This window comes from Arvicanthis niloticus, chromosome 19 (assembly GCF_011762505.2).
Source record: "Arvicanthis niloticus isolate mArvNil1 chromosome 19, mArvNil1.pat.X, whole genome shotgun sequence".
Lineage (NCBI taxonomy): Eukaryota > Metazoa > Chordata > Mammalia > Rodentia > Muridae > Arvicanthis > Arvicanthis niloticus.
In genome coordinates, this window is record NC_047676.1 from 30,655,576 (window position 1) to 30,681,771 (window position 26,196).

General features: G+C 40.5%; 1 protein-coding gene across 3 annotated transcripts in view; it reads right to left on the reverse strand.

Moving 5' to 3' along the window:
• Nucleotides 1-25,561, reverse strand: part of Rictor (RPTOR independent companion of MTOR complex 2) — an 89,759-nt gene extending 64,198 nt beyond the window's left edge. For 2 of the 3 annotated variants that reach the window (XM_076916146.1, XM_034523404.2), the window contains exons 1-2: nt 25,422-25,536; nt 25,183-25,230 (exon numbers count right to left, since the gene is read on the reverse strand). In XM_076916146.1, coding sequence (XP_076772261.1) covers nt 25,183-25,230; nt 25,422-25,470 — 97 coding nt within the window. In that variant the 5' untranslated portion in view covers nt 25,471-25,536. Of the gene's footprint in view, nt 1-25,182; nt 25,231-25,421 lie in introns of all 3 variants that reach the window. The other variant, XM_076916147.1, reaches the window with a different exon arrangement.
• Between the last annotated feature and the right edge of the window lie 635 nt (nt 25,562-26,196).

The following is a 26,196-nucleotide window of genomic DNA, read 5'->3' on the forward strand; positions in this document are numbered from 1 at the left end:
AAAGGCTCGATGAAGGTCTTTGCTGGTGCTTTGTAATACTGTTCTGTGTGCTGTATCCATAAAACACAAAATGAGGAAGGAAAACATGCTAATGATTTAACAATGTATGGGAGTTCACAAAATTTCCTACATTATCCCTTTAGGATAATGTAATTTAGAACCTATGCATTTTCCAGAGTCAAAGAGGAAAGTTCATTAAAAATCCAAGGAACCAAAGAATTCCTCAAGAGACATTACTCCGATCTACAAACTCACAAAGTTAAGACTTAGCAGAATTGCCTTAGGAGAGTAGCCACAAACTTTCTAGGCTGAAACTGCTGACATTGAAAAAATACAGTCTGTTGTTAAGAGTGCAATCTTCTCTGAGTTCACTCAGTCAATGGGAATCAACTGAGTTCCCCTTCTCCTCAGGTTCTGTCTCAGGCACTGTATGGAAGGCAGGTCTCTCAACACATACTGCCCACATAAGAGACTGAACTGAAGCATTTGACAGAGGCCTCAAACTATGGGAAGTTCAGTTTCTTTGTAAATAGTTGGTGAAAACACATTTCTCCAAACTGCATGTTACTTCCCAGGACAACTCACAAGAGTAAGAAGCCCTCTTCAGGCACTGAGATGCTATCTAATACTCATGTGCTACAATGCTGCAATCAGGGAACTCTTGATTTATAGTGGGTCAAGGTTATCCTGGTAATGAAATGAGAAATTGTTTATTTCTTCTTTCCTTGTTAGACTGGGGTTTGGTAAACTTTTTCTGTAGAAGTCTAAGATAAGAGCCAAAGTGTCTTAGACTTTGTAGAGCATAAAGTTTCTTGTATATACTTGACTGCTATTACACTAAGAAACTGAAGAAAGCATGTATGAATAGAAACAGTTTTGTGTTTTGGTCCAGACTGCTATGAAACAGGAACACGGACTAGGTATCTTATGAACAGAAATTTATTCTCAAGGTTCTTCTGGAAGCCTCAAGCATAAGGCCAGAGTAAGTCTGGTAAAGTATGAGTAAAATCCTCTTCCCTTTAATTTCTCGTTATTTCCTCACATGGTGGAGAAAGGGGAAAAGACAAAAGACACTCTCACTATCTGTTCATGAGAGGCCATCCTCATAAAGTAAGTATCTTCCCAAAGTTCAGCCTCCTAAGAGCAGCATACTGGGGACTAGGATTTCAAAAAACAAATTGGGAATGGACACAAACACTTGATTCACTGGACTATATCTCAAAGACAGACTTGGATAAAGGCAGTAGTCTCAGCCTGCCATCTTGATGGTCTACACCTGTAATTCCAGAGGTATATGGAAAGAAGCAGGAGTTCAAAGCCTCCCTAGGACTCACTGGGAGAGAAAGGCAGAGGAGAGAAATGACTTAAAAAGAATGCACGTTCCATGGCAGTGAAGAGAACAACGTAACTGCATGCCCATTCCTGTTTTGTGTTTTGAAACAGTCTTAAAGGCAGTCATGGATGGCCTTGAACGCAAGGTAATCCTCCTGCTCCTGTCTTGTTTGCTTTGTCAAACAGAGTATCACTATATAGCCCCAAACTGGCCTCAAATTAGCAATCCTCCAATCTCAGCTTCCAGGTACTGGAACTACAAGCATCCCCTACCATGCCCAGCTTTTCCACATTGCTAGTGTAAGTAAAAAAGGGAAAGGGGTAGTTTCAAAGATCTAAATATAATAAATATGTGCTATATATTTTACTGTGCCAATCACAGTACACACACACACAGAGCTTTTGCCAGAGTATCACTTTTCTGTCACCATAAATTATATTATTCATGTTGATGTTTGTTTTGTAGAGTACTTCTGAATACAAAAGTAACTTTTGTTTAAAAAGTTGGAATAACAAGGAAGATACAAAAACATACTAACAGCTGCCATGGTAACCATTTTTTCATTGCCAATTTGACTAGATTAAAGACCCAGAGGAGCAGAGCAGCAAAGCTTGACTGTTCAAATGTGAGAGTATGCATCATACACATATACAATACATATCCACGGACTGGGACGTGAGTCTGAGTAGACCAACTGGAAAGATCTGCTCTCTGTGTGGGCAGGAGCCACATCCATTTGCCCAAGCACTGAGCTAAAACAAAACCTGAGGAAACCTAAAATTAAAATCACAGAGGATTCACTTAACAAGAAGGGCAAAAATAAAAAAAAGTCTGGCACCACTAAGTGCTGGAGAGGAAGGAGGCATTAAGGCCCTTACACTGCTAGGGGAGCATAAAAAATTATATCCCTGCTAGAAAGCAAAAGGTACAAGTACGATAACTATGATCCAGAAGTTCTACTACTCAGTTGTAGTCTAGTGAGACACTGAAACACCAATCAACAAAATAAGACTCCTAGAATACTACAGATTAGTCTCAGAATCTTACTAGGAGCCAGCAGATGAAGTGTGCAGTGTCATTCCAGTTACCCGTAGTTAACACACAGATTAAAGTAATGCAGTGGTGGGAGGATTAGACAGTGACTGCTGGAAGATGATGTAACCAACAGAAACCGGGCGGGAAGGATAGCAATGTTTATGTAAGTGGTGGTGCACAAGCCTGTCAAATTTAAGGAGACATGTGAACCAAGTGCTGGGCTGGCAAGTTTGACAGCATCTAGACTCATCTCAGAACAAGGAACCTCAACTAAGAAAATGTCTTCCACGAGACTGGCCTGTGGACAAGCCTGTTAGGAGTATTTTCTTGATTGATGATTGACACAGGAGGGCCCAGCTCACTGTGGATAGTGCTACTCCTAGACAGGTGGTCCTTGTTTATATGAGAGAGCAGGCTGAGCAAGCCATGAGAAGCAAGCCAGTAAGCAGCACTCCTCTATGGCCTCTGCATCAGCATATGACTCCAGGTTCTTGCCTTGAGTTTTGGCTCTGACTTCCCTGATGACCAACTGTGATGTGGGTGTATGAATTGAAATAAATACTTTCTTTCCTAGGTTGCATTTGGTCATCATGTTTTATCACATCAACTAAGACAGGTACAGTCTGCTCTGTGTTAACTGTGGTACAAAGTTCTGTTACATAAATATAGCCCAGATTGAATATCCTCATCTGAAGTACCTGGGGCCTAAAGTGGTCTGGATTTCAGATGTCTTCAGGTTCTAGAATATTTGCATAATAAAATAAAATCTCTTTGGAGTGAGCTCTAAATGTAAACAAGACATTCACTTATGTCATACACACCTTATTCACACAGTGTAAAGATGATCATATACCACTCCCTGTGTTTTGACTGGAACTTGTCACATCAGGTCAGATGTAATTTCAATTTCAAATTTCCAGATTAGGAAAGCTCAATGTATACTTTTTAAAAAAGAATAACTAAATTATTAACAAAACAATAAAAATAAGGATAATAAAAGAATACAAATAATTCAGCTATCCTTTGGTTCTATAAACACACACACACCCTACAAAACCATTAGGAGAAAACTATAATAAACAATCACTCATTTCTCTTTTACACACACACTTATTTGCTCAATTCTCCTCAAATTCTCAAACACCTATGTTTGTTGATGAGTAAACATTTAATTTTAATTTTTTTTACATTCCATTATAACTTGCAGCAATTAACTATGCTAATATCTTATCTGTCAATAAATGTATTTTATTTAAATCTTATTTTAAGTGACCTTTGGGATAAAAATTAACTATACTCAACTCCAGCTTATGTATTTATTCACAAAACCATGTAGTCTGGTTAAATTACTTAACTTTACAGGGATCCATTTTCCTATCTACAGTGAAAACAATAACTACTCAATAAATACTAACTATAATTAAAAGTTATTTGCTTAACAATAACAGTTTTTATGGGCCAATTATGTGGTTAGCTCAAGAAAATGTTTCATATATACATGTTCAATAGATTTTATTATAGAGTAATGCATTACTTTCATGATCTAAGATTTGATCATATTTAAAGTATAAACAATTACCTCTCAGAACTGTATTAGTGATTATATAGCCCATACAGAAATAGTAAAATCACAATGCTATACAGATATTAGAAAATTATAAGGTTCTTTTTCTATTTAGTATGAATGGTTTGAAATCATTATAACAGACAAAGAATAACTGAATTTATATAGTAATTATAGTAATAAGTCTATCTAAAATAGTTTTCATAAAATAAACTCTCAAACAAACCCTTAAAGAAATGTATGTGTTAGAAAAGTAAATTATAATAAACTAATGTGAGTTTAATGGTCCGACTAAGATAAGGGAGCATGGTGCTGTCAATAATATATTCTTGACTACATTCAGCAGCATCAAGAATACTTTCAAGATTGTTTTCAATCTGCTAACCTACAGTTTAGCTTGTCTTTAATTTCTCAGTGCTCTTTTTACCTAAACTCGTTATTTTAGATGAGCTTCTGTGTGCACTAGAGCATTATCTGTATATATTCTGTTTTCTAATGTGTTCAGTGCAAAATGAGAGTAAAAAATTAGCTGAGAATTTACATAAGACAAGAGTTTAGAAAGGCTTTCAAGTCTCAAAAGGTCAGTAACATCTTATTTACAACTACAAGGGCCAAATATTGTTTCGCCCACATAACTGGTTTTTAAGAATTATGTCTGTATTACAGCAGAGCTGAGCATGGATGGTCACTCTGCTTGGCACTCTCCTCATTAGACTGGGCTGCCACAGGAATGAGGAATGCCTGGGCTACAGATGCCCTGCTGAAACACACAGGGAAGGCATGGCAGAAGGGAGGACACACGCAAGGAGGAAAGAAAGGGCATCGGAAATAGGAATCAATTATTTTTTTTTTAATAAAACTAGGATGTTGTGATAAAAGTACTCATGATGGTGGTGGTAACCAGTATTTATATATGTGCTCATATATTAATTTTACTAAGTATTACACGTTTTATTTATCCGGTAGCCCTGTGAAGCAAGCCAGTAAAAAGGTCAGGGATGTGGGAAGTGGTTTATAAAGGAAGGCAGTAACACAGTAATACTGCAAAGGTAGCAGAGACCTAAGAAAGCTTTAGTGCCTCCCAGTATTTGGGAGACGGGAGGAGACCTGCTTGATCACCATTCAGAAGCCCGTCTAAGCCACATAGTGGGTTCAGGGCCCACTTGAGTTACACACAAAGAATCTGTCTAAAGACAAACAGCTTGGACAAAACAAACAAGCAAGCAAAAATCACCTCATCTTAAAACATGAACAAGCAACAAACAAGAAAATAAAAACAAACACCTACAAATATAATGGGTTTGCATCACTAGCCACTCAAAATTTTAATGAATAACTGTATATATTACTAGAAATAAACTCATAAAAGTTTAAAATCCATCAAGCTGTTTCCTAACTGGTTTCAGAGGTAGGAGGGAATGTATGAAGATTCACAGATCTGACGGCTGCCGATAAGCAAGTGCTTAAAATCAAGAATAAGACAATGTTTTGTTACGGTTTCAGATGCTAGAGACTACTAGTCTCCTTGTAAAATCTGGCATTTATATAACAATAAATAAATAAATGGGAGGGGAGGGGAGGGGAAAGAAAAGGACTCCAGGTCAGCACTGTGGATGTTAAAATAGGAATTTACAATAGAACTTCAAATTAATCTTATGATTAACTATAATGACAGTTGTAGTGTGTGTGTAAAAAGAAACAAAAAAAGTAGTGCTACTTCAAAGTTCTTCTTTCTAAATGAAGAACCAAAAAAAGAAATAAAACAAAATAAAATTCCCCCCATACACTTTATTGAACTGATAAAGTTCCACATCTTTAAATAAGAACAAACATATTTAATATAATTAAAACATAATGGGCTTTGCTCAAATTTGTCAAATATAATTAAAAAACAAAGAAAAGACATAGCAGCAATTCCTAGGAATACAAAAAGAACAAAAAAGACTAAAACGTTTTTTCCTGTTATCTACCATCAGAAAACCTCACTCCTGGGCCTGAAGAGATGGCTGAACTGGTACCTGCCGTGTAAGCGTGAGCACTCTAGTTTGGATCTCTAGTACCCACCCACCTTCATAGAATCCAGGTGTGATGGCATATGTCTGTAATCCCAGAGCTTGAGGGCAAGAAGACGATGGGTAAGTTCCTGGAGTCACTGACCAGCTAGCCTAGTAGAATAAAGACCTTGTCTCAAAAAACTAAGAGTGGAAGACATCTAATGTTTACCTTGTGAGTCACACACTCGCATGCGTATACACGCAGGCATACACGCATCCACATCAAATTCTTTACCTCAGCTTCTCAAGTTAAGAGTTACCTAAGAACTAGGTAGAAAGAACTACTGAATGGATGAAAAAGAAATCAAGTCCTTTCTTAAATTTGCCTCTTTCTTTTCACAATATATGGAAATATAGTAAACCTGAGTAGCAAATAAATGCCCAGGAGAAAAGATTAACTGTCCCAAGTATGGTGGCACGCCTGTAGTCCTAGTGCTTGGGAGATGACGTACAGGTGTTAAAAATCAACCTTGGACACAGTAAGTTCCAACCATCTGGGGCTACGTGAGACCCAGTTTTAGAACAAAAAACAGAAGACTGAATCAAACACACAAAAGCACTTTTACTTTGTGCACAAGTATGTACTAAAAAAATTACAAAGGCCAATTTTCAGGCTACAGAAATTTCTGTCATTCAAATCAATGTTGGTAACAATAATTTTAATGATTTTTTCTTGAGAAAATATGAAAAAAAAAAAACCCTGCAATTCTGCTTAATGATTACAATACTACATGTCCTGCTATCATTTCTGTGTCAACCTATCATATCTTACAACGATAACTGCAAGGTAATTAGGCATCCACAGTCCTCTAATTAGGAGCTCTTTCTAAGAGAAAAATTGTTTGCCTTTAAAATAACTATTTAAATGAACCCCATGAAAGAATAGAACATCTGTGTCTAAATGCAAAAACAATTAACTATGATATACGCCCCAATAATGGGATTTATTCTATACCTAATGAAATTAATTCTGAATCCTCTAGAACTGCTTGGGAGCTGTGTGCACATCTTGCATATATGCAACTCCTGTAACGTTTGGTCTTCTCTATAAATAAGGCTGCAGTTCAGCCCGTGAGTCTAACACGTGTCATCTATGAGTGTAGGGAGGCGCACCACACTCACAAACTACTAACAGGCTAGAGATACAAATACACCTGCACTATGCAGCCCATCTGAGTATGAAACCTAGGGAATATTACCATGCTACATTCTATTATTGCCGTGTATTCTTAATTCCTAATTTCATTCTTACATTTCTCCTAATTATTTTGTCACTTATCTTCAGTCTCTGACTTTTGAAATCTCCTTTAAAGCCTTTTCATTCGGTTTTTGAGACATTGTTCTTTGCTGCACTCCTCAGACACAAGTGAATGGCTTCTTCCTTCTCTGCTCCTACACATCACTGCCCACTCTCTGCCCACTACTGAAGAACCTCAAGTTCATCATCCACCCAGCTCAAAGGCTGCCTGCCTGCTTTCCTCTTTAGCCTTTTAAGACCACGACTTTCCTGTCCTAGTCATGCTATATCACACACATCTTTCCTGGAGCTCTTTTCATATCTATTTCTTCTCTATTCCCAGTGTTCCTCTCTTAAGGCCTGTCTCCCCTCCTCACAGCCCACACTCACGGCCTCCGTCCTACCCTGCCTTCAGAGCGCTCTTTCCCATGTCTCAGTCAATTTTAATTGCAAGTCTAAGTCTGACACAGAGGGGAAAATGCCTTGAAACTTTAACTCTAAACTGTATCTCCAATTACAGAAAAATCTCAGGGATTTAAGCTGCAGGACCTGTCAACTTTAATAAAAACCCTATGATCAAAATAATTCATCTTAAAATGAAAAAAAGCTTCCCAAAATTTCTTTCCTTATGTAATATGAATAATGGAAATTAAGACTCCAGAGTCTACTTATATCTATGCACGTAGTTTGTAAATATCACTGACACACCTTACTACATGTCTTACCATAGTTAAATTTGTCTTTATCATAATTATGTCTTGTCTTCATAGTCTAAGTTTTGACCAATGCCTTGTAAATATTTTCCTATTTACTATTCAGCAGGCATCTTTTGGTTAGGTATAATCATTAATATACATCAACAAAGACATAGTATGCTCAGAATCATCACACAAAAAAACATATTGGCTAATCTTCAAATCTCGAGCATTAAAAGGAAACATATTAAGCCTTTTCATGACAGTTTTAAGTCAGGTTAAAACATATATATATACATATATGTATATATGTATATACATATACACATACATATATATATGCATATATATTTCAAATATATATATTTCAAAATTAATTTGTCTAATGTAATTGGAAGTTAGTCCACTTATTTTTAAGTGACTGTTTTTCTTTCCTACATTTCACTTGGATCTTCCTAACAACTTCATGGCCTTGATAATCAAAAATCCAAACTTTTAACCATGCAAAAGCTTTGGGCTATTGCAAACAAAATCACCATGATCAATTTTTACATATATTCCCCAAGAATCAAAGGTTTAGAACACAATATACTGTGTGGAGGCTTAAATGAGATGGCTCCATAATCTCAAGCATTTGAGTACTTGGTCCCTAGTTGGTTGCATTCTAGGAACAGTCATAGGAGACAGGCCTTTGCTGAGGAAGTCTGTCTCACTAGGGGCAGGCTTTGAGGTCAGAAAAGGCTTCTGAATTCCCAGTTGGCTCTCTCTGCTTCCTGTCTGTGAATGAAGACGTGAGCTCTCAGCTGTGCTCCAGAACCTATGCTGGCCTACTTCCTGCCCATGATGGTGACAGACCCTGACCCCTCTGGAACCATAAACTCCAAATAAATCCTTCCTTCTCTAAGTTGCTTTGGTCTTGGTATTTTACCACAGCAATAGAAGAGTAACTAAGAAACACTGTTAACATGTCTGCATAATATATTCTGACAGTGCCTTTGACACGTTTCCTATACTTCTAGTGTCTATAATTTCTCATCTAAATTTTAGTAATTAGACAGGTTAAAATTCATTTGTTATTTTTTGTTTCTTTATTCTATACATACACACACACATACATACATACATACATAACTATATATATATAAAATATAGGAGTGCCCTGTCTGCATGTACACCTGCATGCTAGAAGAGGGCATCAGATCACTTAAATGGTTGTGAATCACCAAGTGGTTGCTGGGAATTGAACTCAAGGCCTCTGGAAGAACAGCCAGTGTTCTTAAAGGCTGAGCCATGTTACCAGCCCCCATTTATCATTTTAAAATGTAAATTATCAGAGTATCCCAAGATAGTATTAGGGGTAGCCTTGCTTAATTACAAATTATAATTTTCTGTTTTTGGTAAAACATGTAACTAGATACACTATAGAGATCAACATTAATAATAAAATTTCAGTCAGGCTCAAAACAAATGACTTTAAGCCAGGTGGGGTTCTATCAGGTTACTGACAGAGGGAAAAAACAGTAATTTTCAGAAATCTGGGGTTCCCAAGGTTGTAAAGTGACCATGCACCTATGTAATTAATATTACCCATTATAGATCTGGAACTCTACCACAAAGGTACACAAATAAAAGCTGCAAAACAAAGGATTTCCCTCAAACTTGGTGAAGGATCCATTCTGCTAGGGCTCCAAGAAAACAGCTGTATTCCAAGAACAGCAGTGCACAGTGGGTGTAGGACAGGTCTGAGGTGGGCTGAAACTATTCAACCAAGACTTCCAAGAGCAAGCACAAATTACCTAGGGTTTTATTCAAAATAAAAAAGTTATGAGAATAAAAGTGCTAATCTCACTTCTACCTGGCCTGTTTTACCATACTCCCAAGGCTAATTACAGCATCTAAATGAAAGCACCTAGCAGCAGCAACATAGCAAAGGGATCATGTGTATGCACAGAGCAGAGAGGGTAAGACAAAGAGCCAGCTAATGCCCTCCACACCCCTGCTTTGTCAGTCTAATCTAACTAGCCTTTCAAAATCACTTTCATAAAAAAAAAAAAAAAAAAAGTATATACAACTAACTAAATCCTCCCCAAGAGTATGGTCAGCACTGTTTTCTAATCTCGACAGGAGCTGGCAGCATACTCTTACCTGCTTCACAGTAGCTCCCTGTATTAATGATTAACTGAACACACGTATGTAGCATTCTATCAACAAAAGAAAAATTTCACTGAAATTAATGTTGTTTCAGGTATTCGTTGATAACTAAAAACATTAAAATACGAGGGTTTACAAATCCATAGCTTCCTAATGAAACCATCATTCCACCAAGTGCATTTTGTTTTGTTTCCATGAGAGACAATATGTAGGCCTTAAGTGATTCAAACTGAAAACTCTTGCTTGTCTTGTGACTAAAATCAAAGGATTAATGTATTCAAGTAGTATTGGTTTAGTGATCTGTGTTATCCAGAGTCTGTTCCAAGGACAAGTGCATCTCTCCAAACAGTGATCTTTCTAAGTCAGATCACATGACTGCCTCAGTGTATCATTTTATCCAACGTAATACCTGTCTGCCCCTCTCATCTCACATTCCTCTGCTCTCCCTCTCAGTCATCACTCACCAGTCATTCTGGTTCTTCCTTATCTCTGGGCATGTTGTACTAGTCATTTCTGCTATTTGGAAGATTTCCATCCTACCACTTGTGGTGTCTCCTAAATACTACACCCCAGAGACAATGTCTCTAAATCTCCTTCCCCCCCAGCCATAAGTCAACATTCTTTCACATACCAAATTCCATATAACCAACAGCATTTAATGCTACCTAAAATTCCATGGTCACATACTGACAGTTTACTGACAGCTTGTGTCCCTCAAAAACAGGGACTCATTCTGTCATCACTGAATCCAGCACAGCAAAAGGTCAGTATTCGGTACATAGTAAAATTTCATAGATATTTGATAATTCTGATTGAGTATAATTATAAAGTAACATATACTATGAAATCCCAAAGCAAGAATTCAATCCTGTTTGGGAAGTTACTACTAACTTTTCGGAAAATGTGCTGGCTACGAAGAGAGAACAAAGTAGGGAAAGCGAACTTCTGAAGGAGTGGCATTCCAATCAGCCAATAAGAACAAGGGCCCCAGTAAAGCTCCAACAGCAGATACAAAACACCAGAGTTTATATGCATTTTGGAAATAAAAATTGTTCCACCATCCCACTGAATATTTGATTTGTGAAATAAGGATAAGAAACTAGGTTAGGGTGGCTCTAGGGCATACGATTTGGCCCAATTAAAGCACTGCTCTTAACCCAGATGAGAAATATGAAAATTTTTTTAGAATAAGAGAATTAACAATTTTAAACCAATAAGTTTAGTGTACTTGTCTACATGGTTAATATATTGTAAGCAATGTAAAACTGCTCTGAAGCTCTCAAACTAAAACATAAATCTGATAGTCACTTAATAAATATTTATTAGGCACATACAGCATGCCAGAGCTGTTCCAGCCATCAATACAATAATGAGCAAAGCAAATTATGGATGCTCACAACATTTACATTGCTGGAAGACAAACAAATATATACTATTACGTCAGCAATGGCGAGGGCTATGAAAAAGATGTGTCATGGTCCAGTGGCAGAACACTGGCCTACCATAAGTGACATCTTGGGTTCAATCTCAGCAAGACAAAAAGAAATGAAGGAAAAAAAATAGAGGGAAAAAGATAGGAGAGCTCAGAAGAAAGAAGGAAAGGAAAGGAGGGAAGGGAGAGAAGGAGAGGAGAAAAGGGTCACCGATATAAGAAGAGATTACCAGCTGAGCATGATGATCTGTGCCCACAGTACGAGCACTTAAGAGGTGGTGACAGGACTGTGAATTGAAGGCCAGCCTGGGCTACATGAGACCTGTCTTCAAAACAAGGATCTTTCAAAGTTATTGTTTTCACCATCAGGGAAGTGCAAACATAAAAATTTGGAACTTCGGTTCCAATGGTGTTGCATGCCTTAATTCCAGAACACAGGAGGCAGAGGCAGGTAGATTTCTAAGTTTGAGGCCAGCTTGGTCTACAGAGAGAGTTCCAGAGCAGTCAGGGCTACATTGAGAAACTTTGTTTTGGGGGAAAAGGGAAGACAGAGACAGAGAGAGAAAGAAAGAGACAGAGAGAGAAAGAAAGAGACAGAGACAGAGAGATATAGACAAACAGACACAGGCAGAGACAGACACAGAGACACAGGCAGGCAGGCAGGCAGGCAGGCAGGCAGGCAGGCAGGCAGAATTAACAGCATTCAGAAATGCGCTCAATTAGAAACTTAGCCAAAGTGTAGTTCAAAGTTTTGTTTCACTTGCACATTTCATCTACTGCTTTTTCATGATAAAATAAGGAATTTGTCTTTATTCTAAAAAACTTCTAATCATGCCTTGCCAAGATGTCTCAAGTGTTTTCATTATTTATAAAATTTTTGGCTCTAATTTGGGGGACAGGTATCAAATGCTAAACATCAAAATTTTAGCCACCAACTTTTAACAACTTGGGAGGGCTACATAAACCAAATCTAAAAGGACTTTAACAATTAAAATTTACTGTGAATCAGTGACAATAAACACTATTAAATACAGTTAAGAAAAATGCAATTCATATCTGTAGAATATTCTACTAAAGAATTCTATTAGTGACATCAGAACACTTAAAAGTAGCAAAAGGGGAACAGAAACCAATAAAGACATAGGAAGAAACAAGAGAGTAAGTCCTTGCTGTTTGTGAGTCTGGAGTACATTGAACAAGTGTAAATGCAGCGTAGCCCCCAAAGGGCAGTTGCTTTTAGAGATGAATTTTAAGTGATAGATGCTGTTAAGAGTGACACCATGGTACTATTTGTTCTGGGGTATAGCTGGTACATTCACCACAGCTGCTGTCAGTGACTTCTTAGAGCTTACTGTCCAATGTAATCGGAATAATACAGTGTCACACCTTATCCTAAGTACATACAACAAACTGTACTTTTGCTTACACTTAGTTTTGTGTGTGTATGTGTGTGTGTGTGTGTGTATGTGTTCACCTACTTCAAATTCTGTTGTGAAGCAGTATGTAAAATGTAATCAGAATATACCAGGATGCAAAAGAAATCAAATAAAATCTGTAAAGGATCAGAAAATCATACTCTAAAATATGTCACTTTAGACTTGGACGAGAGCATCTGATACGCAACAAACTAGTGAAGGATTTTCTCGGATGTCTGCCTCGTCAGAGAACACATGCGGCCACCCTTCAAACAGCTCATGGGGGACTGGAGCAGTGGACTGCATAACAAGCAACCACCGCACTCAGCCCAGAAAACCTTGGCATCAAGCTACTTTCTGTCCTTCAGGACCACTGCCTCCCTCCCCTGTAAGGATGCACTCTACTCTAAAACTACACCACCACCACCCCTAACCCTACAACCCTGTCCATATCGCATAGGGTACATAAACTGCGATTCCTTACTAGGTACTAATTTCTAGTAATACTATTCTTGTAAGACTCTGTATGCCTTTCTCCCTGGTAATCTGTCAATTGTCAGTTTGTTTTTTAACTTTTGAGACAGGGTCTTCAGGCTAGCCTAAAATCTGCCATGTGAACGAGGCTGCCCTAGAACTCACAGATCCATCTGCCTCTGTCTCTGCCTCTCAAGTGCTGGGATTAAAAGTGTATACCATTATGTCAGACTGTGTATTTATTTTAGAACACTGAGTTACTGAACTGCTCAAAGAGGGAAAAAAGGTTCTTTGCCCCTACATACTCAAAATAAATACCATCAACAAGTGTATTTACTACAGATCATGTGTTCTTGGCATCTGTCTTAGTGTCTGTTTTATGCTGTGAAGAGACACCATGACCAAGGTAACTCTTTAATTGGGAACTTGCTTATGGTTTTAGAGGGCTAGTCCCTCATCACCTCCACAGGTGAGGGGGTGGGGGGGAGCTGGAAGGGATGACACCAGACAGACTGGACCTGGCATGGGCCTTTGAAACCTCAACCCATTCCCAATGACACACTTTCTCCAACAAAGCCACACCTCCTAGCCCTTCTAATCCTTTCAAACAGCATCACTTCCTGGTGGCTAAGCATTCAATATATGAGCCTATGAGAACCAATCTTATTCAAACCCACCACAGCATCAGGCCCCCCTTTATTCTTTGTAATTACTTTTCTTACTTTGATATAACAACATTGAAAGGCTAGTTTTATAAGCTCACCATTCAGAGTGAACACTGGAAAAACTTAAGCAGCTAAATACATAACAGCTGTAGTGTCAAGTGACCAAAGAAATGAAGCAACACACAGGAAAGCAAAGGAGCAGCAGGTGCTTCACAGCACTGGAAATGAACTCTTTCCCTGCCCCAAACAAAAAGTGACATTCATAATGAGGGAACAGTTAAGGAGAAAGGAGGAAAGCTGAACTATACTCCTAAGTGCTCCAAATCCATGCTCTGCCAGTGTTAAAATCTATCTTCTACTGTACTTGGTATTAATTTGGGAAGCACAGTAAAAAGTAAAAACTCATTCGATTTGGCATAAGAAACAACAAAAGTGCTTGAATATCATTTCTCTCTCAATACCCATATGACCTTTTAGCCAGTTATGCCCTGGGACAAGAAACTAAGACAATGACCTTATATCCAAGCAGGCAGGAGTGAAGCGGGAAACACAGCAAAGGTCAAGAAGGAAGCAGCTCTGTCTGTGGACATGACTGTTTACAAGTCTGGTTTGTTCTCTCCCGTCACAGGACGGCCTGTTTAGCATCCTCTAAGCTTTCTTCCCCCAGGGATCTCTCAGCTCCATCATGTTGACAAGTCCTCTCCTTCAAGTGTGAGAGTCTGCATGATCTGACAGCTGTCACTGCTTGTGGGAAGGGGGAACGTCTGGGAAATCTACAGACTTTTTAACAACCTGTTTTTCTAGTGTCATTCATATACTTAGTGACCTTTTTCATCAGAGCTCTTTATAGTTCATGACTTTTCTGTGAATGTTTCTCTCATACACTGACTGTCAATTATTCACAAAGCCTGCAGAGAGTGAGTGTGACTGTGTGTGTGTGTAACTAGAAATGTTACCTAGGTAGATACCTAGGAAGAATAGTAAAACCTTCATATTTATTCATGAATTAATGGGTTAAAGTTTCATCTTTTTAAAAATTTGCTTTTTTATTTTATGTGTATGAGGTGTTTTGCCTACATGTATGTACATGCACCGTGTGTGTGTGTGTGTGTGTGTGTGTGTGTGTGTGTGGTGCGGTGCCTGCACAGGCAAGAAAAGTGTCACATCCCCTGGAGTTATAGACAGCAGTGAGCTGTTGTGTGGGGATGAAGAACTAAGCCTGGGGTCCTTCGCAGAGCAGCCAGTACTCTTCACCACTGAACCCCTCTCCACCTTCCTTGTTTTGCAATTCCTTTTCTGTGTTTCACTTTTTTGATATGTTTCCTCTCATCAGTTCATAATGGTTCTAGCATTTAACTTATATATCATGACTAGATGGCATTATGTAAGAAATGTATGCTTTAGAAAACTGTGAGGTGAAGTAAGTATGAATGAACATGTGTCTACTGTCATTAACATAAGCATGCTTTAGAAAAACAGACTGGGCATGTAGCTCAGTAGTCGATAGCCTACTATGAACAAGGCCCTGAGTTCAAGTTCCAATACTGTAAAAACTAAATAAACATTAAGTTCATATATAAATTATACCTTCCCCCAACCTAGGCATTATATTTCATGGCAATATATGTATTTGTTTACAATGTAAAGCTGGGTAGTGGTGCATATATCCCAGCACTTTGGACACTTAGAAGTCTAAGTTTGAGGTTGGCTCCTATCTCAAAATAATAAAAAGCAATTATACCTTTTCTGTGTGGAATTTTTCTAATATAAAAACAGAATTAAAAAATGGAACTAGAAAAGAAACAATAACAAAATCAACTGTCACTGTTTTAAACCCAGGCTCTCAACATCTTTTCATTTTCTTCTGAAAAATCCAAAAGCATTTCCTTTTTCCAAGTAATTTCTCTCTTTTTGTTAGGGAAAGAACAAGGCTGAAACCTAATAAACAGTTAACACCAAATTCTTCTATAAAAAAAGGCAAAGGACAAAGGGAACGGGGGTATATACAGTATCCACCATGTCAATGCTAACGTGAGCTTCAACTTAACTCATCAACAATAACTAAAACTGGAATTCCATATAACAAATAAAACTTCTTAAGCACACACCTGATTTCCTTTGTACCAGCCTGTGCCATTTAAAAACACCACCAGTCTAGCAATAAAACCATAGACCATTCTAAGCAAACAGAATCAAACAGTTCTAGTATTCAAACACTGCATCATCATTGATTAAGTCAGTAACCCAAGAGACAAACGTGATTTAAAAAAACCACCTCTTACAACACACATGTGCAATACTAAGGACCACACTATTCCACTGTCCCTTGGCCACACACAGAAACACAGTACCACGTTGGAGCTAACGTCACCCAAAATATGTTTCCCCAACTAAAGTTTCTCTCCACTGGAGTCTGACTTTTTTTCTCCCCCTCTCCATTAGCAGGAGGCAGGTGGTCGGGATTGTACAATGTTGGGGAGCACATTAGAGGATTGTGAGTGGGAAAAAAAATCAGGGCAATTAAAAGTTTTAATACACCAGGGATGAACCAAGTATGGAAATAATTAGCACTACTATTTCAAGATGTGATTTTCTAGATCTATGTAACTGCTGAAAAAATACATACATGCCCACATTTAAAGCAGTTAAATATCCTTTTCTCTGGCAAAGTGTTCCTTTTAAGTAACTAAGTGACTTGGCAACCTCCTCTGTTTACAGCTCCTGTGCCTCTTCACTCTTTACTCATTATGAGAAACACATGAACTTGCAGTGAATTCAGGGCAAGATTAGTAACATCTCTACACGAAACAGTGCATGTCTGGCTCTGCCACCCTGCTACAGCCGTCATTTCACCAGTCCGCAGGGCTGAGCAGGATCTCAGGACTTAATCAACACTGAGTTTCCAAGATAAATGTTTCTTACATCAACTCATTTACCAATTGTGTGTGTTGGGAGTATTTGTACACGCACATGCTACATCATGTTTGTTAACAGCAAGCACACGTGTAGAGACCAAAGGACAGATTGCTGGAGTCAGTCCTCTCCTGGCTTCGTGTGTCATCGGGCTTGTCAGCAAGTTAAGTCCATTCCATTCATTGAGCCAGCTTGCCAACCCTTCAGGATATTCACTTCAAGTTATCTATCTCATCAATAGGTCATATGCTTACATTTTGAGATCAAAAAATAGTCATTTCTGCACAGAAAATAACAAAAGTATTAGCCACTCCACTTTAGTCTATTTCCAGGTTGCATCTATTCAGAATTAAGTTTTCTAAACTTACAGAACCCCCTGAACTTGCACAGCACCTCTGTCAATAACAGATTAGATCTCACAATCCAGTCCAGGATCACTTCCTATCAAAGGTCAAACAAACCCAAACCTAAAATATAATTAGTCTTCAACATTTCACAGGGAAAACATTTGCCACTTCTTCCCAATACTATCTTAACACTGAATGACTTGTTAGTAAGATGTTTGCTCTTAAATTTAGGTTTTAATTCTTAAAACTGCCTCAGGCCTGCTCTGATGGCATGTACTGGCATCAAGAAAACACACTATACATCCAAATTCTTTAGTATACAGGAGTTTAAAATGGACAAGTCTTTAAAGTCCAAGTTAGTTTGGGTTTAAAAGTCTTTTTAACATGTTTGCTATTATATTTACCTGGTTCCTTAACCAGGGTATGTTTAAGGCATTAGCATATTCTCAATGTTATTTATATCAACCTCATCACTAGGTACACAGCACAGTGCATGAGTCTAGATGAAGCCTGGAATAGGGGCATGTAGAATGACTCACACTTGGATGCTGTCAACCCCGTTACTTGAACATATAAATGTTAGTTTTAACTGGTACGCATAATTATTTCCCATTCACTGTGGCATTTGCATAATTCTATATGCCATTCACTGTACAGGGGCCAATTCTGTTTAATATGGCCATACTGACAGAAAGTACAATGATATCAAAACAATGGATGATCCAAAAAGCTTAACAGTTTCCTCTCAATCACTCATATATCGGTTATTTACTAAACATTTTAACCTGCTCCTTTCTCTCCATTATTCTGATAGTATTTGCTTAGAAAATAAAAATACAAAAAAACAAATGAACAAAACACTACTGAAGGGAAAGAAAAGAAGATGCAACCTGCCCGAGCGACACATACAGTATGTATGTATTAGGATCCCACACTATCACCCTCCCAGCGCCAGCTTTCTAAGCGCAGGGGAGAGCCAACTAACTCGGAGAGGCACAGGCAGGCAAAGCACTCTGCTGCTGGCCTCTCTGTGCTTTTCACAGCTCTACTTTCTGGAGGAGGAGACCAAGGTAGCCAGTCTCAGCAGATGGATCACTTAACCGAAACTTACATTTAAAGTGCTATGAACCACCATCACTCCAACACATACTCATTATTTATGGGAATATTTCTCACTATGATTTTAACAAGGTTCCAAATGCTTCCTTTCAACCTTTCCACAGCCAGTGATGATTATCTGAGAATCACAAAGACAGAAGGTGAAAGTGTAGTGTGCATAAAGCATTATGCATCCTAGAGGTAAGGCAGCTGAAGCCCAGAGGGTAAACTACAGCCTGCCAAAGTCACTCTCACACTTCGAACTAAATTCCACAGGCCCCACCTCCACACTACAGCTTCCAGCCCCTTCAACTAAACACTTCCCAGAAGATAACCTTCACCACTTTCATCTGTTGGCCTTTCTTCTTAAGGATCCTAGAAACAACGTGCAGTCTCTTTTCTTGGAATGCTCAAATCTTTAACTGTCCATGGAATGCTGAGGCCATAGTTCAGCAGCGAACACGTTTAGCATGTGTAAGGTCCTATACTCACCCCCAACACACACACACACACACACACACACACACACACACACACACACACATCTCTCTTTCTATCTCACGCTCAACAACCTATGCAAAAAAGACTCAAATCCTAAGTTTGGAGTAACAACTACTCAACATCCACTCTATTTAGTATTACTTTTCAATATGGCTGGTGCTATCAACCACATGACATTTAGAAGCCCACACTGAAGTCCTAGTTGTATTCTCTATTTTATAGCACTATCACGTTGGTTCTATTCTCTTCAATACTCTACTACTCTTTTGCTCACTTCTTTCTCCATCCGACCCTTTCATTGTAAACATTGCTTCAGGGCTTGGGAACAAGCTCAGTAACAGACTTCCTGGTAAGCATGAGCAAAGACCTTCAGCTCTACCCGTTAACCTTAAAGAATTATGATTCTTTAAAAATAAAGAGTACTGAGAATACATTCCTAGGTAAAGGAAACAAATGCATTAAATAAACATAAAAGGGCATGCCACACTTCAAAAACAGCATTTTACTGATTCAAGCAACTGCTCTCAAATAGAAACATAGTTTCCAACGAGAACAAACAAGAATGGGGGGGGAGAGTCAGTGCTTTAGACCTATGATCTGTGCTCTGTGTGTGAAACAGTGCACTACACACATGAGCTATGCAAACAGGCAAATAGATCTTGACTACTACAGCTGTAGTAGCACAAGAGGAAAATGCACAAATAAATTATAAAAGGCCTTGGATGCCAAGCTAAGGAATTTGGACTTTATACTGTAAGCAGAAGTAAGCCTTGTTTTGCTGCTGTTTATTTTCAAGTGAATGGCAAGATCAAATCTGGATTTACAAGAAAATGATCCTGGTAGTGGTACAGCAGGAATGAAAAACAAAAGTAAAAACAGAAATAAACGATAATGAGAACTTGAATGAACACCAACAATGATGGGAATAGACTACCAACGAGATAATTCAGAGGCCACTTGCAGTAGTTCATCAACAGGACTAAGCAAATGAAGAACAAGTATGGAGTTTGAACAACAGAAGAGACCAATAGTACCTAGAAAGCAGAAAGCAGATAAGCTTTCAGGTGCCAAGTTTTACACACTAACTTTAAGATGATTATTAGATGCATGGCATTCTCTGGCCTTCCGACACTGAAGCACATCTCTCTCTAAGTCTCGATGCTTTAGAATTTCAAAGCTTTTCTTCCTTGAATAGGAATAAGTATAGCAAACAGTTGGTGAAAACTGAGATAATTTAGTGGCTGGAATAACACTATATGGTAATCACAGAAAAAGTAGAATTAAAACTTCAAATGGCAGTGAGTTTCATGAGAGGCTGTTCACATCAATTAAGACAGCAGTTTCACTACAGGGAGAGAGCCAAGGGAGAGAAGGTAGCTGTGGAATAAACTTACCTGCCTAAAGTCTTCAGAGAAGTACTTTTTCTAATCTTTATCTCTTTCTACTCTGTCTTGACCTGAGCCCACTCTAGTAACCCATCCATAAGGATACAGCAAATATTTGCTGTTCAAGTGGAAACGGAGCCAACAGGAAGGAAGAAACTAAAGTAAAGAGCTGTACAAAGACTCTTGAAGGCAATCTCACCTGAGTAGAGGCACTCCTGGAGAGGAACTGCTTCACACCTGACTCTAGCAAGAGAAGTCAAGTTTGGCTTAATTAGGAATTCAGAATTCAGGTCTCTCAGCCTTCACCTTCTTAATAAAGAAATTTAAAAAAGGAAAAAGGGAAAAGTCCATGCTTGCTATGGAAGTAGATAAAGGAAGCACTTGGGTGTGCTAGCACATGCTTTGTAATCTCAGCACTGAGGCCAAAGCAGGAGGATCCCTCCAACCTGGGTCACACAGTCAGTACCCAGCCAGTTAGGAACTCACAGTAAGATTGTCTCCAAAATGAGAGACAGACAGAAGGTGCCAAAACATTAAAGTCAGTTTTCAATGGGAGAAAGCAAATCAGCTGATTTCCTCACTCTAAAGTATCTCTGATTCCACTTCTGTAGCTCAAGTCCTGGTCTCACCCTCCATCTTTCTCCGATGATAGCAGATGGCTTCTACACAGCTCCTTCTACACAGCTCCTCCATTCCCTTTCCCAAGTGTGTTTATTCTCCTTCCACGGAGCCACAGCTTTCGTGGACGTGCGGGCCTTTCAGAGGCTTCTCTGATCACCAATGCACCAGACGCTCACATTCTCCTCTGGGTGCTGCTGCACAAGTCTGTCCCTCTAGCAGCCTGATGACTTACTGTTTCACACCACAATCACTTCTTTATTCAGCTCCAATACACTCTTTAAGGATCGAGATCTTTCTCGGTCCTACTCTTCCTCCATTTAATTCAGTTTCTGATACACAATACATTTCTGTCAATGTTTGTTTGGTTTAACTGAAGTGAGCAATTAAACAAATGAGTAACCTCCCAACTAAGGAAAATTAGAAAACAAAAAAATGTTCAGATTCATACTATTTCAGATAACCATCCTGCCTTTCTAAATACTGAACACCACGCTGAACCATCAACACTTCAGTCTAATCCAACAAACTGCATTCCAATAAATATCTAATACAGAAGTGTCCGTTTTCGGGGAAGACACTTCTATACTAACAGGGGCTTACCCTGAGAGATTACTGTGTCTTTCAAGCCTAAGTCAACAGGACCAGAAAGGGATGCACTATTTAAATTAAAACAAAAACAAAAAGGAAAAAGTCCATGCTTGCTATGGAAGTAGCTCAAGGAAGCATTTTGGTGTTCGTACTTTAAAAAAAAAAAGTACATTCTGTTGTAAAATATAGGTTAACTAATGGTGTCAGAAGCAAACTGGGGACTTTCACAAATTAAATAGAGTAGGCTTCTGAACAAAACTGAAAGCAAGAATTACTAATAAATTAACTTTAAGATTTACTAAATGGGTCAGAATGAATCCATCAGTATTTTTAACACAGGCATCTTGTATGAGCCACGGCAATAACACCAGTACCAAACCAAAAGGCCCCAACCCTCCTGGGCCTCAGGAGAATCAGAATACGAGTCACTCATCAGAACTAAAAACGTTCTGGCATTAGGGAAAACAATTCTAAGGCTAACAAAATGTAATATCATATCTTACCCTAAGTACATACAACAGTACTTTTGGTTAAACTTAGTTGTGGTTTTTTGTTTGTTTGTTTGTTTGTTTTTTGAGATGAGACAGGTCTCAAAGAGCCCAGGCTGGTCTCCAATTCCCAGTCCTGTCTCAACCTCCTAAGCGCTGGTACTAGCAAAAACATGTTATCACTAAATACTGTTTCAGATATACCTAATAAATAAAGTAGACCATCTCAAAAACAAACTCTAATTCCTTGAATACATGTGTAATAGTCAAAACAATAATTTGGGGCTTGGGGAAATCGCTCAGTCAGAAAAGTGTTCTGCCAGAGAAGGGCTTGCTGAAAGTAAGAGGCCCTGAGTTCAAAACCCAGAGCCTGTGTAAAAAGGCTGGGTGCAGTGGCATACATTTTGATCCCAGCATTGAGGAGCCAAGGACAAGCAGATCTCTCTGTTTACTGGCCAGTTAGTCTAGTCTAATTGATAAGGTCCGGGCCACTGAGTAGTTCCTGTCCCTATAGGGTATGGCTCCTAGGTTGTCCTCTGGCTTCCTTACACACATGCAGACATGTGCTTCTGCACCTGCACACAATCACCTGACATACTTCTTCAACTATGATTTTAAGATGCCAACTTCCCAATTCAGGGAAGCAACCAACACTAAACATTGCTTTTAAATGATAAGACATAAGTAGTTATGAGTAGTTAAGAACTACCTTCCTTTACCTTTCACATTCTTACTAACACTTTGAAGTTATTTTTTTTTCCATGTTGGAGAAACCAGGAGGTAAGCAAGGTCAAATAACTTGTCCCAAGTCCCCCAACTACTGTTGTCCCTGAGATTACAATGCAGAACTATCTGACTTTACAGTCAGTGCTCTGATATGCATGGGTGTCTCCTTTAGAGATCACTATGACCATGGTTGTCCACCTACACGGTAGACTTCACAAAACAATCTTCGTGAGAGCAAACACTGCCTTAGCATGAAGTGAAACAAAAATTTGGTTGCTTACACTTTATCTTTTTTTTTGTAATCTAATCTACAAGCAGCTGCAACCCAGACTGCTTCATGGGTCTCAAATCATTACTAAAGTTCAATTCCTCAGAAACTTTCTTCATGTGTGATCCACATGCCTTCAAACAATGAAATGTTTGTTAAAATAACACTTTCTCTAATCAACTGTTCCACTGTATATGAATCTAACTCCTAACTTTTCTCCTGCTAAACTTCCTATGATTGAGGCCTACACTTCTCAGGTAACTCTCTTTGTTGTGGATTGCTTTTGTATCAGGTCAACTGGCTGGGAATACTTACTTGGAATGCTAGTACATTTTATCGGGGCAAGTAAAAATAACATTTTCTAAGAATTTTATATAATCCCAGACACAGCTAACTATATTACATAGGTGTTCACTTAAGGTCTCAGAGAACAGATTATTTTCAATCATACCCATAGATTTGTCTTCCTGAGTTAATACTTAAGTGAGGCAAGTTTCAAATAACCTTGTATACAAGCTTTTCTACAATTCCAAATTCTGACAACCACCACAGAAATATATAAAGATTAACAAAATCACATACTATACAATTTATTTCCAATTCCACATCTGAACAGGTTTTTACTGTAAGTACTAGGCTCAAGTTTACCAAGTGGTCTCTTCACACAATTGCTTGGATACAAATTAAATCACTGATCAACTACATGGTTAGAAAAGCATAAAGCTAAGTCTCAGGTCTGTATTATGATATTCAGGCCGCTTATTGGGAAATCTACTTTGTATAATTTTTTCATGTATTTATTAAGTTTACAAATTTGCAAAAAAAAAAAAAAAAGTCAAAAGCTTGACCTTTTTCTATACTGTTTCTGAAACCTAGTTAATGAAAAAAATGTTCCATAACACTGATGTAATTGCCATTTCTAGGACTTAAACACCACTGTATTGTATCTTTAAATACAGTTTCTCCCTTTGAGAGGGCTAGTTACTCAAAATTTACTCAACTATCAGAACCAAAAACTAAATATGTGCTCATTTAACTAAATCAAAACTAGTCTTTCAGTCTACACAGGATTCTTACAATACAAAAACTGAAACAGAACTGAGACTGAATTATGCTGTCAACACAGATATGAGTTTCCCAAACCCCACATCCACCAAATAAATACTTTATATGGCGGTCACTATATACGGGGGGATGGGGGGACAAATTTCCGTCATATAAAATGTTTACGACTCTTTTTCTTTTAACGTCCTAAGGTGTTTCACGGATCTCAAAAAAGTGATTCCACACAGCGGAACTAGTTAGTCACACTCAACGCTAGCGCTGTGGAGTAGTAGGAGGACGGTCGGAATCCGTCGACCAACTCAACTCTTGTTTATGGAGGAAGAGAAAAAAGAATCGCGCATAGAACCACGAAGGCTTCGGCGAGATACGGTGGAATCTACACCAGTCTGGTGGCCGGTGACCGAAGACAGAAAATACCGATCGATCATCGTGCGGCGGATCCGGTGGTTCTTAAAACTACACGCCGGGCTTGCCCCGCCGAGAAGGTGTAAACAAACCCACCTCCACTGCAGGGCAGACCGAAGGTACACAATGAACCTGCGGCAGTGTGAGGGGGCGGTAGAGCCAACTCCAGCCCCAGCGGGCCCGGGAGAGGCAAGCGGCAGGGAGACGCGGCGTAAACCGGACTCTCAGCAGTAATCACGGGCTCTCGATTTCACCGCCGAGTTCGTTCTCAAAGCTACGGGACCCCCGGAGGACCGCGCCGGCAGAGGAGAGCAGTCACGCAGTCAGCGAGAAGCCGGCGGGTCCGGCATCTGCTCCGGGGGATCCGGGAGGGCAGGATGTGGTCGCTCTTCCCACAAACATCCTCCAGTAACCTAAATAACAACCTCTAGCTCCCCCCACCCCGGCCAAGGCCGCCCCCCCCCCCCCGGGATTCGGGGTCCCGGGAGAGGACGTCCGCGGAGCCCCGGATCCCTGGCTGCACCGAGGTCTCCGTCCCGCGCTCCCGCGCTCCCGCAGACGCCCAAGGCCCGGAGGGGCTCAGCCCGGGGGAACGGGCGCGGGGCAGGGGGATGGGTGCGGGCTCGGCCCCTCGCTGCTCGCGTGCCTTGCTCTCCCCAGCCCCGGGCCTCCGCCCCGTCCCGCTCCCGCGCCTCCCCGGCGGCCGCGTCGCCCCGCGTTACCTCGGGTCAGATCCAGCGGGACGTTCTCCTCGCCGCTGTCATTCCGCCCTGTGCGAAACAGACACACAACCCCAGTTAGAAACCATCGCAGGCCGGTCGGCGCCCGCTGCCCGGCTCGCTTCCCCCAACCTCAGGCCCGGAGCAAAGGCGAGCGCCGCGGCGGGCGGCGGGCGGCGGGCGGCGGGCGGCGGGCGGCGAGCACCGGGTGAGGAAGGCGAGGGCGGCCAGCGGGGTTTTACCTCGTATTCGGAGGTTCTTCAGAGAGCGGCCGCGGCCGATCGCCGCCATATTGACGGGTTTCAGTCACAACACCGGAAACCTCGCCCGATCGCGCGAGAACCCCTTCCCCTCCCCGCGCGCCGTTCCCGCCCCCCTCTCCTCCGCCCCCCGCGGCAGCGCCCCCGCCCCTCGGCACGGAGGCTCGCCCGCGGGCGCGGAGTAACGCGGCGCCGACCCGGGGTGGGATGCGACACCGGCGCGCGGAGACGGGCAGGGCGTCGGAGCGCAGGCGTGGTGGGAGGCGCCGTTCCCACGGGGGATTCCCATTGATGTGGCCCGGGACTCGGGCTCGGGCGCGCGCGGCGGAGGCCGGGATGCGGGCGGGCCACCTGCTGGACCGCCCCGCTGCACTCCCCGCGTGGCTTTAAAGCCCGCTTCCTTACTCATCGGCTAGAATTATTCCTATTATTATTTTATTATTAAAAGAGAGGGTGGGGCCGGGGAAAGGCGCACAGCGTTACAGTTAGGAATGTCGCTTTGATCCTTTTCCCAGAACCGCGGTGCTCCTAGTGAACGCGTAACAAAGTTTGTTTTCCACCCACGCTCTGACCATTGAGCTAAGCGGCTTCGCGCTTGATCTTAGGCAAAGGCGCTCGCCGCCGAGAGCGGGCGGCAGGGCGGAGGTTTGCTTTCGGTCCGCCTGGCATCGGACGTGCAAGGAGTGCAGAAGCCGGCGTGCAAGGCGCTCGCCCCAGCGCGGGACTCTTTCCCCGGCGCGCGCCGGCGCCTTGAGGC